This window comes from Tetrahymena thermophila (assembly GCF_000189635.1).
Source record: "Tetrahymena thermophila SB210 genomic scaffold scf_8254820, whole genome shotgun sequence".
In the NCBI taxonomy this organism is placed as follows: domain Eukaryota; phylum Ciliophora; class Oligohymenophorea; order Hymenostomatida; family Tetrahymenidae; genus Tetrahymena; species Tetrahymena thermophila.
In genome coordinates this window covers 260,912-275,773 of record NW_002476575.1, presented here as the reverse complement: position 1 = coordinate 275,773, position 14,862 = coordinate 260,912, and the positions used below count along the sequence as shown (strand labels likewise).

Sequence of the window (14,862 nt, the reverse complement as noted above, 5' to 3'; positions counted from 1 at the left end):
AAATTATCTTAAACGGTTTCAAACGACTGATTCAAAAGATTCAATGTTATTCTATAAATATATTATTTATTTATTGATTAGTTTTTTAAATTAATTAATATAAAAAAATTACCTAATTGAGATAAATAAGTGAAAACAAATCGTTATAATAACTGGGATAGTATTTACAAATACGGTTGCTGTCAGGAGAGAAAGTCATTTCTAAAAGTTTAGGTTAATAGGTTCCGTTTTCAATCATAACATCCATTCCATATACAGATCTTGACTATATTTAATAAATTATTAATATAATATGATACGTTTATTATATTTAGTTTATTTTTAACTAAAAATATTTTAAAATTTATTTATTTTTTTATTAATTTACGTTTTCACAGTGCATTTTAGGGTATTTTGTGGAAACTGCTATGAATAACTCTTTTACCATGCTCTTTATTTTATTAGAAATATCACTCCATTTTATTGTTGGGTTTTCTTCTTCAAAGATTTTAATGAATTCTTCTTGTAAGATTTCATTCATTTTTTTACCTCCATAGTTCATGACTGTGAAATGTGTTTCATAATTTTCACGTGATCTATAGTCATTAGTGAATTCATTGTTAGAGGAACGTATAACAAAGTTTTTATATATGTATACTTCTAAGGGTTTAATCTTATATAAAAAAATTAATTAGTATTTTTAGATAAAACAACTTATTTAATCAATTTTACAGATCTGACTGCAACCATGAATCTTAAATCTATCTTCTTTTTCTAGATAGTTAATGGATTTTGAATATATTTTTAAGCAAGCCTTGGTAAAGTTTCTGTTTATCTAATTATTTAATCTAGATTATCAGTAACTATCATATCCATGCTTCTTGCTAAATCAAAAGCCTTTATAATCCAAATATTGTCTTCTAATGTATTTTATCTTCTTTAATACTCACCAATAAATTCACTTAACTAATACTCTAAGTTAAATGTTTATTATAGCCAGTCTACTTATCCAATACTTTATATTTAAATATATAAGGATTAAATAAATGTAAAAAAACATTGAAGTTTCATAGGGAAAAAAAATATTTTATTCAATTAAAATTAATTAAATATAAAAGTTTTTAATTTAAAATGATTTAAAATATTAAATTTATGTTTTTAATAAATAGATAAGCAAATAAATAAATAAAATTTACGTTGAGTAAACAGTCTAAGCAAGGTGCGCCTTATGAATGATACACTACTCGTAAGGGAATTAATTACATAAATGAGTATTCATCAAGTCTTTGAGCCTATTTTAGAAATTGTAAACTAAAAAAGCAACATCTGCCTTTTATTCATCTTCTATAAGTTCGAATTCTTTTAATGTTAGGTTATCTTTGACTAATTAATAATCAGTAATAACTCTCAAGGGCCTTTAAGAAGGTACTTTTCCTACCTATTTTATTTAGAATTATTATGTTAATTTCAAAAGTTATCTAACTAAATTAAAATATTTACAATTAAGCCTTCTTAATTTTTAAATTATTTTATTAAATTCTTCCCCATTAATGTTTAATGCATTAATTTATTTTTATAATCTTAGATGCATTTGGCAAAGTATTCTTCGGGAACCTTAAACCAAGTTGTTAATCTTGCAGATCTTTGTTTCGATTCATCAAATCCTGCTAAATAGTCTCTATAAACAAGATCTCCTGCTTGTATATTATAAATAGGCCAAACAATAGAATAAGATTTTATTTCCTATCCATCTTAATCCTAATAAAAAATATGATTAAATTAATTTTTATTTATTTTAAGCTTAAATTATTTACTGAATTTGAGGGCGAATACTAAAAAGGTATCATTTTCAGATTGGGCTAGTTGTATTGTTTTAGAAAAAAAAAATAATGAAATAATATTATAGGATATGAATTAAATTAAAATAAATACTGTGTCTGAATGCTGAATAGCTATCCCTTAAAGTTAGTTTAAAAACCAAGTTGGAGTTTCTCCAGCTTCGTTTTTTCCAAGCTTGTAGTAATTTCCAATAGATTTCCATATATTTTTTGTTATAAACTTGATATCTTCTTCATTTTCTTAAGGTTTCTTGTAACTTAAAAAACGTTCATTTATTTTTTCTAAAGTTGGACAAACTTCTTTCAATTTTCCTATCTCTTGTAAATCCCATAATTTAAGTTCATATTCAAAATCTATGAATAAACTAGTGAGCTTATTGCAATTTTAAAGAATTTATAGCAATTTATTAAATTTATCTTCAGTATCGAAATCATTTTTCTAATTAAAATATGTTAAGATATTTATTTGTTATCATAAATAAAAATAATATAACTATTAAATATAAAATAATAAAAATTACTCTGACATCCAATTAAACCAAATTTTTAAATTGGCTGAATACTTCAAAACTCTTCATATTTAAGACTTCTCTATTAGACAAATCCAATTATTTAATCATTTCTGTTTTAATCTTATTTGTCTTGTCTAAATTATATTTATAACTGCAGTATTTTATACCGAATTCCCCTAATTTTAAAATCAGATTGTTTAATTTAAGTCTAAATTGATTTAAAATACCAGAATTAGATGTTAGCTTTGAATTTAAAATTTCAATTTAAGGGAATTCGTTTTCAATAGTATCTTTAAAACCAAGTTCCTCGCAAACTGGATTGTAATTTAAAAACAAACACTTCAAATTTGGGAGTTCTCTTAACATGATTTTAACTAACTCTAATGACTTTATTTAATTATCAAAGAAAGAAACGCTCACTGTTGTTTTTGGAATCTTTTTAGATTTTATATTTATAAAATGAGAATAAATAAATAAACTATTGTAAAATATTATCTTAGCGAATTTTTTTACCTTGTAAGTAGAAGGGTCCACTATCTCTAAAGAATCATATTCCTCGACTCCTTTAAACTATATAAATTTATCATTAATTTAATTTAAAATATTTTAATTTATTATATTTTAAAAGGGATAGAAAAATTTAACTTTTCTAAGTTATTTTTTCTTTTTTTAAAACTTTATTAATATTGCTTTTTTTCTAAATATTTTAATTTTATTTACAAATACCCCTATTTTCAACATGGTAAAAACTATTTCATTTATATATTTGAAGATATTAAAAATCTAATTATTATCAAAACTAAAATAATTTTGATATATTTTGCTATTTTTTTAATTGAAGTTAATCAATTAATTAATGATTCACTTATTAACTAAATATTAAATTACTTTTTAAGTAGGCTGCTCTAATCCAGGAATTTTTTTCTTTTCATCAAAATATTAAAGATGGTATTTAAGTGTTTCAACTAATTCTTGATCCTTTTCTAATATATTTCTAAGTTCATCAGATTTAAAAGTAAGCTAATGGTCAATTAGAAAAACCTATAAAATTATTTATTTGTGATAAAAAGTAAAATTTATTCTCTTAATTGTTTTACTTATTTTTTATTCAAAAAATTTACTTAAAATAATAAAAATTAGAGAATAGTTAAGCTAATATTGCTTATTAATAATTCATATAAAATTTAATTATTTTACAAACAATTTTACATCGAAAATGATTTTTGGATTTGCTAAGAAAATTTTAGCATAAATTAATGAATAAAATATTTTATAAAAACATTTTGTTTAAATTATTATTAATCAAATTATAAATGAATGATATTCCATTCAATCAATTAAAATTATACATTTTTAGATATGTTTTTTAAATTTATGATAAAAATCGGTTTAAATTCGCTCATTAATGCTAATAAAGTTGATATTATTCGACTTAAATGCTCACATATTATAGTGAGAACTTGCATTAAAAGATAATATCAATCAAAATTTCATTAATGAATAGATGTAATCTCTACATGCTTTTTATGATTACACAATTTAAAATAAATGAAAGTCTATTCAAATAACTAACTAAAAATAAATGATAAGACTTACATTAGAATCTTTTTAAATATCAGCTGAAGCTACTACTTAGAAGGTGTCATCGTTTTAATTATCCTAAATCTTTTTTATGGTGATAATATAAATATATATATATAAACAGTCACATCATTCATTAATTTTAGATTGCCTTACTTAAAAGTATTCTGCAAAATCGAATGTTTACTTTTCTAATTTATCTGCTAAAACAGAAACTAACTACGCAGGTAATCCTCCCTCTTATAATTAAAATTTATGAAAATTGTAGAATGCTTAATGCTTTTCTGAAAGTAGAGTTTACATATCTTAAAATTGAGTAAATATAAGTTTTTAATTAATTAATGTTTTTTTTAACAAAAAAAAGATATATTAAATAATCTATTAATAGATGAATAAATAATTAACTGTGCAAAAGTAAACAGAGCCAGACTACTTCTTTTAATCATAGAAAATTAATTTTCAGATAAAATTTATTTATACCTATTGGACTAAATTTGTCTATCTGCCTATCTACATATTATTTATTAATTAATTAAATAATTTGTAATTATTTTATAAATGTTCATTAGTTATATTACATGTTAGTATTTTATTCATTTTAGCATCAAAAACTCTTATTTCCTAGTTTAAAGGATTATTAATTTTTATTATTATTATTTTTAATTCAATTTATAGCATGTAAAAATAAAGAAGATTTTATTTTACTTTAATGTTTTTTTTTTGATTATATCATTAGTAATTAAAATATTTTGCTAAATTTTACAATTTAATAGCTTGCTTTTAATAAAACTCAATAGTTACAATAAATATTGTAATTAGGCAAAACGATTAAATATATAAAACCTTCTAAATATTTTTCTTTGATATTATTTTTCATTCTGTTTTCAATACCAAAATTTAATATTTTTTTTATTAAAAAATGTATCCTTATTAATTATTTTTCAACAAAAGGTTCACATTTATTTTATTTGTCAGCCAAATATTTAAATAAATAGATAAAAATAAAGCAATACTCTACTAATTATAAAATGAAATATTAAATTAAGATTTATAACAAATTAAAAAACAGAAGAAGGAAAGATCTCTAAAATTAATTTTCCAATTTTATTTTATTACTGAATATCATATTTTAAACTTTCGAGTTAGTTATTTTTTCTCATATAATATTTAATATTGTTTAGGGTTGTTTATCTTTCAGCTGTATTTTATAATTTGAAAAAAGGTTTAAACTATAATTTAAATTTTAAATAAAATAAAATTCCATTTTGATCAGAAATAAATAAATTTACAAATATGTTTATTGAGTTTATAAAATAGAAATATTGAAATAAAATGTTTTAAAATTAATAATTTAAATAAAATATTGATTATATAAATAAATGAATTTTGATAGAGAGATAGATAGATAAATTAATAGATAGGTATATATATTTAATTTCTTTTAAGTAAATTTAGTAATCTCATTCAATAAAGTAAATGTTAAACATTCATTTATAAAAAAATAAAATTAGGTATAGTCACTTATTTATTTTCCTATTGATAGATTTATTAAAATCTATTGCTAATATCAGCCAATATTCTTACATTCTTATGACAAAACCTAAGCATCTAATATAGTCAGAAAACTAAAAAACTAAAATATAGTGAAATATAGTGCAGCTTTTATTGATGTAAAGTAAAGCAACTAGATAAAATAGATTACATTGATTTTTGACGCTAAAAAGCAATTAAAAAATTAGGTATTTAGCTTAGCTTACTTTACTTTACTAAAAAAAATAAATATTAATAAAAGTAATATTAAACTGATTGTTTTTTTCAAACAAACAAAAATTTTAAGATTCTTTAAAATAGCCACTGATTCAGACTAAAAATAATATAAAATAGCCAAAGATTATTAAAAAAGTATAAGCATAAGCAAATTTTATTATTTGAATTTTTGTGCAAAAATAAAATTCAAGCAATAAAGAAGCATCAGCTTAGAAGCAAATAAATAAACATGCAATTAATTAATTAATTATCAGAATAGAGAAAAAATTCTAAGATAGAAAATAAGTTATGACATCATTTTTTTAATAATTCCTTCGGTTTTAGATAGAAAATAATCATAAAAATACAAATATTAGAATGGATTAACTGTGATTCATTTATAATAAAAATCTACAAACAATAAAATTAATATTTTTGTTACAGCAGTTCTAAAAAAGTTTCTTTCAAGACTATAAATTTGATTTTCAAAGAGGTAGTGGAGCTCTTAAGATAATAATTAGTTAGCAAGTATTTAATAGTTAATTATGACTAAAAGTTGTATTAAAGACTTATATGCTAATAATATTTCTAGCTTTAAAATTACTTAATATGAGATTACACAATTATAAATAGCAAACGCGATTACAGTAATTACTTTTACTTACAAACAAAGGTAATAAATCCTGTAAGATGAAATTTTTACTAATTAGCAAATTGATTAGATTAATTCATTGTATTTTCTTATTTATTTTAAATAGATTGCAAATATAATCGATCACTTAAATTAGTATATAATAAATGATAAGTTTTCAGTATTACTTCCAAAATCCATCTCATTTTATTTGAGATATTTAAATATTAGGTTGTTTTAAAATTACACTAGAATTTTTAAATGTATTTTTTGATTGATAAATAAATAAATACTAGACTTTTAACTTTAAATTTGATTGTTTTAAGAAAAAATAAATTTTTTCTAAACATGTTTTTAGTTTTTAAAAATTTTAAAATGGTAATTATCGAGAAGTGAATGAAGTAGATGTATTTATTGATAACTTAAATAGGGTTATAAGTATGAATTTTTGAGCTTTAATAATTAATAGCTGTTTTCTATAAGAATGATTAAGTTATATTTTCTAATAAATATTATAATCTTTATTTACTAATTTATCTATTTCAGGTTATATGGAATATTTGTTATAGAGGAGACGCTTTAGATATCTACATGAAAAGATATTTATTTATTCTATATATATTAATTAATATATTAAGTTTTATTTTATCATTCATAATAGAATACAAAATTTATTTTTAACAAGAAACAAAATAATATTATGTGGTTTTATAATTTTTGCATGGTAAAATAAGAAAAGAATTATTTTTGTCAATATATTTGTAAGAATTTTAATATATTTTGTAGGATGTTTCTAAAAGAATAATCGAATAAATGATTGTCTGTCTGTATGTATAAATAAATGTATGAACAAATGAAAATAATTACATAACTGTTAATATTTTGTATGCTGGTTAAATCTGAGATAAAAGAATAGTGGGAAATCAATAAAAATAAAATAGAGTCAAATATTATGATTATGAGTTGGTTGATAAATAAATCTAATCAAAAGTAAATTAATAATTATTTTTTTCTTTCTCTCATTCTATTTCTTAAGTTTTTAATATAAATTGAGATTAATCATTAATGATTTGTGAATACTTTAACATCTTTGCTATTAACATTGGTAAAAAGATTTAAGTTACATTTACTTTTTGTCTTTTTTGAAATCATTTTTATTTGAAGGTAGCAAAATCAAATGAAGAACGTATTTTCTAAAAGTCTATTTAATAAAAAATATCTTTTTATCTTTTTATATTTAAAAACTTAAAGGGTCGATTCACAGATTTTGTTGGAATTATCAATTTCAATTAGCTTAAATGTATCTATCTATAATTAATTGGATTAAAAGAATTTTTGTTTCAATAATATTTTAGATTTCTAGTTATTTGATCTACTAAAGAATATTAATTTTCTAACAAAGCTTTCAAAATAAATCATTGGTAAATCCAGACTACATATATGTGTATGCTTTTACTCTTCATGAATTTTGAATTTGGTAAGAAGATTTTACTCTTATTACATTAATTTTATTGATAAATTTAAAAATTGTATTCCATTAATTAATTATTCACGCAAAAAAATTGAATTCAAAATACCAAAAATCTTAATTTAATTCAAAATACAAGAGAATTTTAAATAATTAAATGTATTTTTAAACTATTTTTTTGTTTTGTTTATTTGTTTATAAAATAGTTTTCAATTATTCTATTGGTTTATTTTGTTACTTTCAATTCTGGCATTTATTTTAAAAATGCTTTTAAATATACAAGTCTGTACTCTTACTCTGATTGGATTAAGTGATATCCTTTTAGGACTGATTTTTCCCACCTTTAGAATGAGTAATGTTTTTTATATAAATTTATTTATCAGTGGTGTATTAGATGTGATCAATTTACGAATTAATTTAAACCAATATCCAATTAAATTTCTTTATTAATAATTATTAATAAGAAAGATTTGATAAAAATAATTCAGAAAAAAAAGAAGTAAATACATATTTATTTAAAGTGTGATCAATCACAATAAAAACAAATTGTTTCATATAAAAAAACCTAATTATAATCAACTTCTTGCTTATTCTTAAAATATTTGCGTTATGAAAATAGATTTGCTATTTTTTACTCTCTATCAAATTATGTTTCTTTTGATGAAAAACTCTAAAGTCATAGGTAAAAACTAATTATTTAAATTCTTGTTTCAAATTTAAGTAAGAGAACAAAAATAATATTTTGATCTAATAAAATTCTTGAACTATTTTGGTTTACTTACCTTATTATATTTCTACTACTAACTCTTTAACTTTAATTAATTGTTTAGATCAACTCAAATAAATTTTTTAGTGATAATAAACTCTAAATATCTAAATTAATTCATCTCTCTAACAATATCCGATCTGTTATTTGATATTTGTAAGACTAGATTTTTGCCTGAAAATATTATTTTTCAAAAAATTTTTTTTTGCAAAACAATTTTTCTGTATTAGTATTGAATCAAAAATAAATATCTCTATTGATTTAGCATTTAATTTGGAAATAGCAGAGCATTCAGGCATGTTACATTTAAACAATTTACTCAAATTCAATTAATTAAAAATAAAATTAAGCATTTATTAGAAGCAAATTAATAAAAAGATAGAGATCTGTTTTTGTTAAAATTACTTTTAGATATTTAAAAGCTTTAAAAGATTGACTAGTTATTAGTTAGCTAGCTTCTGCCAAAAATAATTTTTATTTAAATTTTAAATACCCTTTTCTATTTACTTATTAGATATTGCTTAATTATTTTAATTAGATTTAGTTCTAAAAATTAATGTAATCAATATTTCAAAGTCTTAAAAGAAATTCTTTCTTAAAAATGTTAATTAATTTTGAGATCTATTACTAACTAATCCCCTCAATTAGATCAATGATAAATTAATTAATCTTTACTTCACTATTTTATTATTCTTAGCTTAAAGTATATTTGACAATTTATATTTTATTTATTGAAAAAAGCATAAAAATCTTAATGCAGCATCGAGAACTATTAAGTAATCGCAAATTAGTGTAACAATTGCAGCTTTAAATGCTAGATTTGCAATGCTTGGTAAGTGTGTATACAGTGCTAACCTGGGTATTCGCTTTTTACTACCTTAGATTAAAGAGTAATCTGTGTTAAAGTTTGTAAGACATTATGGGTGACTGACTCAAGTGGGAACAGCTACTTGTAGGGTTTCTTTATTAAAAACGGAAAGTGTATTTCTTGCTAAAAAGGATGTCTAAACTGTAATGATAATTTATCTTGCTTTGAATGTGGAAACTATAGAACAGGTATTTCTATTTAAGATTAATAAAAATGTGAAGTATTAGTACCAGGTAGTTGTCCTATTGGTACTGGATTTGAGAAAAGAATTAAAAGGTGCTTAGATTGCTCTTATGCTTCATCTAACTACTAAACTGCAACATCAGTATATCCGATTGATCCTTTAGTTTGTCAACCAACTGATATTTACTAAGCTAAGTACTGTCCATAAAAAGCATTTTTATTAAATGGATTATGTATTAATTCTTAAAGTGCCCCACCAAAAACCAATCCAATATCAATTTAAGAATTAGAAAAAAAATTACCTATAGGTTGTATGTAGGCAATTTATATCCCATCAGTTTATTGTTATTAATGTAGTCCAAACTATTATTATACATTAAATGGTTCATAAAAAATGTGTTCAGGTAAAAGTAATAATGGAGTTGGTAACTGCCCTTTAAATAGTTTACAAGTATGTGATAAATGCTCATAGAATGAAGCTTTAAATTTAACAGAGGCGCCTTACAATTCTTCAGACCCTGCAAGATAGGATATCGACGACTAAGACCCAAGTATGGCTTGCAATATAAGCATTTAAATAAGATAGAGATACTCTTACAATATTGATGAGACTGTTTGCAAATCTTTGTAAGGATTTTTATTTCCTCCTACTAATCCTTCGAATCTCTCTTAAAAGTAGGTATGCCTAACTACTTGTCCTTCTAGCATAGATGATTAAGGTTAGTATATAAATTATTATACTTAGTGGAAAACTGTTACTTTAGATAGTAACTAAAATGCTAATGTTTAAGGAACTTGCGTTACTTAATGTAGTGAAGGATATGCTATTGATGAGTAAAACAAATAGTGTTAACAGTGTACAACATCAGTACCTAATTGCAGTAGATGCAGTATAACTAATTTAAATTAATGCATAGCTTGTAAATAGGGATACTACTTGACTGATTTAGGTACTTGTGTGAGTAGTTGCTCAAATATTTCTATCACTAAAAATGGAATTTTATACTGTTTGGCTTGCAATATAAAAAATTGTATTAGCTGTTCTTCATCTTCTTAATGCAATTAATGTTTGTACTATTTTGACCCAATTACTAATTGTTCTACTTGTGCAGCAGGTTACTCTCAGCTATGGAATGACAGTTCTAAGTGCATTGTTTGTAATACCTAAAGCGCTTATTTCTATGTAAAAGACTAGATTTGCCACGAAACATGTGGAAAAGGTTACAGAATTAATGATGAATTGTAGTGTGATGACGGAAATTTAATAAACGGTGATGGTTGTGATTCTAATTGTAAGATAGAACCAAATTTTAAGTGTTCAGGTGGATCTCCAACAAGCAAAGATGTTTGTTATAAGATAGATGTAGATGAAGCAATTTAACAAAATACAGACCCAAACTTCAAATTTTATGTAAGTTTCAATGTAACTAAATAAGGATAGCCATTGGTTTAAATAGTTTTTACTCAATAGCCAATAATAAATCCAAATATTCCTCTAAACGATGTATTTCAGATAAGTATTAGTTCTCTCAATCCTGACTAATACAGCTATAGTATTAAATCAATTTCGAGCAGATTCTTATAACTAAATGATTTGGATAATCTTACGATCAAATAAAAATAAAAGTAAGCTAAATAGATGGAAAATTATAAAAATAATTTAAAGCAAAGAAGATTGTAAAATATTTATGGCTTTAATGTATTTTTATAATTAAATAACACACTTAAAAACTAGTAAGTTATCGTTTAAGTAAATCAAACACAAATAAAAAACTAAAATGGAAAACTCCTTTACAAAAACTAAGAAGTTGCACCTATTTAAAATTATGTTTATGTCAGCTCTGAAGATAAAAAGTAAGCAGACTAAATTGCAACAGCAGCTTAGTCAACTTAAGTAACTATAGCTATATCAGGTTTGTCTTTTGCTGTAATGAATAACTTTTATTCACTTATGGCTATTGTAGATATAACTGAACTTATATACTATTTCCTCTTTTTGGACATAGAATATCCTAAAAACGTCTTTTCCTTTTTCTAGCAATTCGATAATTTTTAAATGCCTTTCTTGCCAAACCCTTTTGAGAATTATGTGGAAGACGTAAAATAAAATTGCAATCCCCATGTTTACTCTTTAGATACGGACTCTCTTTTCTTGCGTAACTCTGGAACTAATATTTTCGCCATTTGTCTATTCTTTGGTTTCTTGATTGCCTTTAGGATAATCTAGATTTTACTAAAAAAAATTCTTGCTAAATGTGAAAAATTCAATTCTTTCATGTATAAATGCGCTATGAAACTTTAGTATAATATCTCAATCGAAGTAGTTTATGTTGTGTTTTTAAATTTCTGTGCTTCTTCTTTTCTTCAATTTCAAGATACTACAGTTAGTGATTCTACCGAAAAAGAACATACTGCTGAATTAGTTAATATAATTGTTTTTTCTATTTGTTTCCTTGGTCTCTTTGCAGTTCCTACCTCCTAGCTCATTTTCTTGTACAGAAATAGAAAAATCATAGAATTCGATCTAGAAAACTATGAATCTCAAATCGAGACAAGCATTAATTTAGAAAGTCCTCAAGTAAAAAGACCATCATCTCACACATTATAAGAAAAGCAAAAAGAGAGAAGAAATATGATAATAAAAAATTTGAAAAATTGTGATGAAACTTGCAAAGAAAAATAGTAAAGAAATAACGATGAATGTTAAAACCCAAATGAAAATAAGATTAAACAGACATCAAAATTATAAAATGAAATGTCAGATAACTAGCTAGATGATGAGTAAATAAAAAAATTAAAATTAGCTCAGGAGCATATTGAGTTTCTAGAAAAATGGGAAGCAATAATAGTCGGTATGAAAACAAGTAATTTCAAGTTCTACTGCTTCAATGTTATCACTTACTATAGAAAGATGATCATAATGGCAATCATAATGTGTCTAATGGATTATACAGAAATACAAGTGCAATTACTTGTTTTTTAACATATTTGTGTTGCTGTTTACATCACAAAATACATGCCTTTTGAGAAATTCGCATAAAATATTATAAATATATTATCAGAAATTCTCTTTATTTTATTGGAGTTATTCGTAATTCGTCTTTCTTCGTAGGCTGTTGATTAAGCTGATTAAGATGAAAGAAATCACATTGGTTTGTGGATTATTTGCTTCTTTTTATCAATTATAGGCATTCATATTTTGCTTATGATATATGAAACTATACATAAAATTTATGAGATTATCCATGATAAAATAGGGCGTAAAAAGCATAAAATTTTATCTATTGTTGTTCCTTAAAACAAATAAATAGAAAAACAAGAAAAAAACATAGATTCTGGCTCTAATTAAGCTAATAACTCTATAATTATGAATAAAAAAACCATGCAAGAATCTAACATATAAAAGTAAAACTAAGAAAACAAAATCACTTAAGAACCAAAAACCATCTAATTTATGGAGTCGTTTGCTACTAATATTAGAACTCCTTAAAACATGAAAGTTTATAAAAGTGACAATTTAAAATTAAATATAAAAGATACAAGTCCATTGTCAGAGGAAGGAGCCTAAATAAATAAAAAGTCTTCATCAGATGATGATTATGAAGCAGATGATTTCGAAATGAATGTCATCAGTAAAAATAATGTTAATGGGTTTATGACACCAACAAGTACTCTTCCAATTAAAATAAAAAATAGCAGAAGAAGATCTACTAAAACTTAGGACTAAACTCCTTTTGGTATGAAAAGCAATAGACTCTCTGTCATATTTAAGAATGAGCCAGGTTAGTAAACTTTTAATGAGCAAGTAAAAGCTCATTTAAAAATCCCATGCCTCCAAGAAATACACGAATGTTCAAGTTCTCCAACTAACCAAAATAGCGAAATCAATCAAAAAGAGACAGACAGATACAAAAATTTCTAACACATAAGTTAATTAAATTCTGCAAATAGAGACTCATAAAATTCACTAAACTAAAAGGAAGAAAGCACATAAGAAAAAATAAGGCAAGCTAAATCTAGACCTAGAAATGTGAGTCGCTTTTCTCTTATCAATATTTAAAGTGATAACTAACTAGTTTAATCTAATACCTAAATTTAATTTTGAAAGCTAAAACTTAGTCAATCACTAAGACAGGCAGTCAACCAACCAACCAACCAATCAATCAACCAATCAATCAATCAATCAATCAATCAATCATTCATTTTGAATAGATGCACTTAAATCATATTATTTATCTTAAATTACTCCAATTTTTCTAAATATTTTTTACTTATATGTCTATCCATTCACTAACAATTCCATATACCTATCTATTATTTATTTATTAATACTTCATTTTTACTTATCAAATAATTTATTTACAAAAACGCTTATTCAAAGAATATTTTTTAAAATATTTATTTGTATTTAAATGGTTAATTTCTACAATTGCTACTAATTAAATTAAAAATAGCTGTTTTATCTGAAAATTATTGGAAATTATTTATGCTGTTTTAATAATAATCAAAGCACTCCAAAAAACTGGCTATTTATTTTTATTTCACATTTTACTAAAATTTTACTCAATATAAATATCTCTAGTGATTAAAATTTAAAAATTAAGTATATGAATCAAAGTAAAACAAGCAAATAATTATCATTATAAACTTAAACAATTATAAAATAAATTTACAATTAATTAAATTTGATATATTATCCAAATTTTTATTATTTTCTTTTTTTAATATTTTGATTGATCAAATTTAATAATTTATTTAGTAATTTGATTGTTTTGCATATTTTGTATTTTTTGATACCAACTTCAACTGCTAGATTAATTTATCTTTTTTTAAAAATTTACTAATTGGCTTGAAAGATTGATCAAAAAAGAGCTAAATAAATATTTATAATAACGATTAAATATTAAGGAGAGAAATTTTTATCAATCAAAATTAATATTATATATAATTTATAAGTATTCTAATTGATAGATTGATTCATTTAATTAAACTTAAAAAATATTAGCACGCAAATCTCATAAAAGCAAAAGAAAAATTTATTTGAGTGATGTAGAAAAAATAGCAGACAACTGACTTAGATGTGGGAGTTATTCACTTCACCCACTCCAAAATTAGAGGTCAATTTACAGGATGTGGAAAAATGCTTGAAGAAACTTTAAAGGAAATAAAAGAAGGTACAACAAAAATAGATGACATTCCTAGAATAAAAGTAATATTTGATGGAAACAGATATTATTCTATGAACAACAGACGTCTTTGGGTTTTTAAATAATTACATGCAGAAGGGCTC

General features: G+C 22.8%; 3 protein-coding genes across 3 annotated transcripts; 2 read left to right on the top strand and 1 right to left on the bottom strand. All coding sequences in view use genetic code 6, as the record gives it.

The window, feature by feature from the left end:
* Positions 1–40: 40 nt before the first annotated feature.
* On the bottom strand, positions 41–4,213 carry TTHERM_00702240 (tubulin-tyrosine ligase family protein; the record flags this gene model as incomplete). Its single annotated transcript, XM_971744.2, has 13 exons — positions 41–265; positions 368–652; positions 712–994; positions 1,176–1,417; positions 1,480–1,737; positions 1,794–1,838; positions 1,912–2,256; positions 2,339–2,505; positions 2,557–2,764; positions 2,843–2,899; positions 3,218–3,370; positions 3,926–3,994; positions 4,067–4,213. The coding sequence occupies 13 exons, from the start codon at positions 4,211–4,213 to the stop codon at positions 41–43; spliced, it is 2,484 nt and encodes an 827-aa protein (XP_976837.2).
* A 4,027-nt stretch (positions 4,214–8,240) lies between these two features.
* On the top strand, positions 8,241–14,002 carry TTHERM_00702230 (myxococcus cysteine-rich repeat protein). The gene is made up of 2 exons (XM_971743.2): positions 8,241–8,437; positions 9,263–14,002. The coding sequence occupies exons 1-2, from the start codon at positions 8,365–8,367 to the stop codon at positions 13,675–13,677; spliced, it is 4,488 nt and encodes a 1,495-aa protein (XP_976836.2). The 5' UTR covers positions 8,241–8,364; the 3' UTR covers positions 13,678–14,002.
* Positions 14,003–14,650: 648 nt separating this feature from the next.
* On the top strand, positions 14,651–14,815 carry TTHERM_000701240 (hypothetical protein; the record flags this gene model as incomplete). The annotated part of the gene is made up of 1 exon (XM_012795318.1): positions 14,651–14,815. One exon carries the CDS (start codon positions 14,651–14,653, stop codon positions 14,813–14,815), a length of 165 nt encoding a protein of 54 aa, XP_012650772.1.
* Positions 14,816–14,862: the final 47 nt, after the last annotated feature.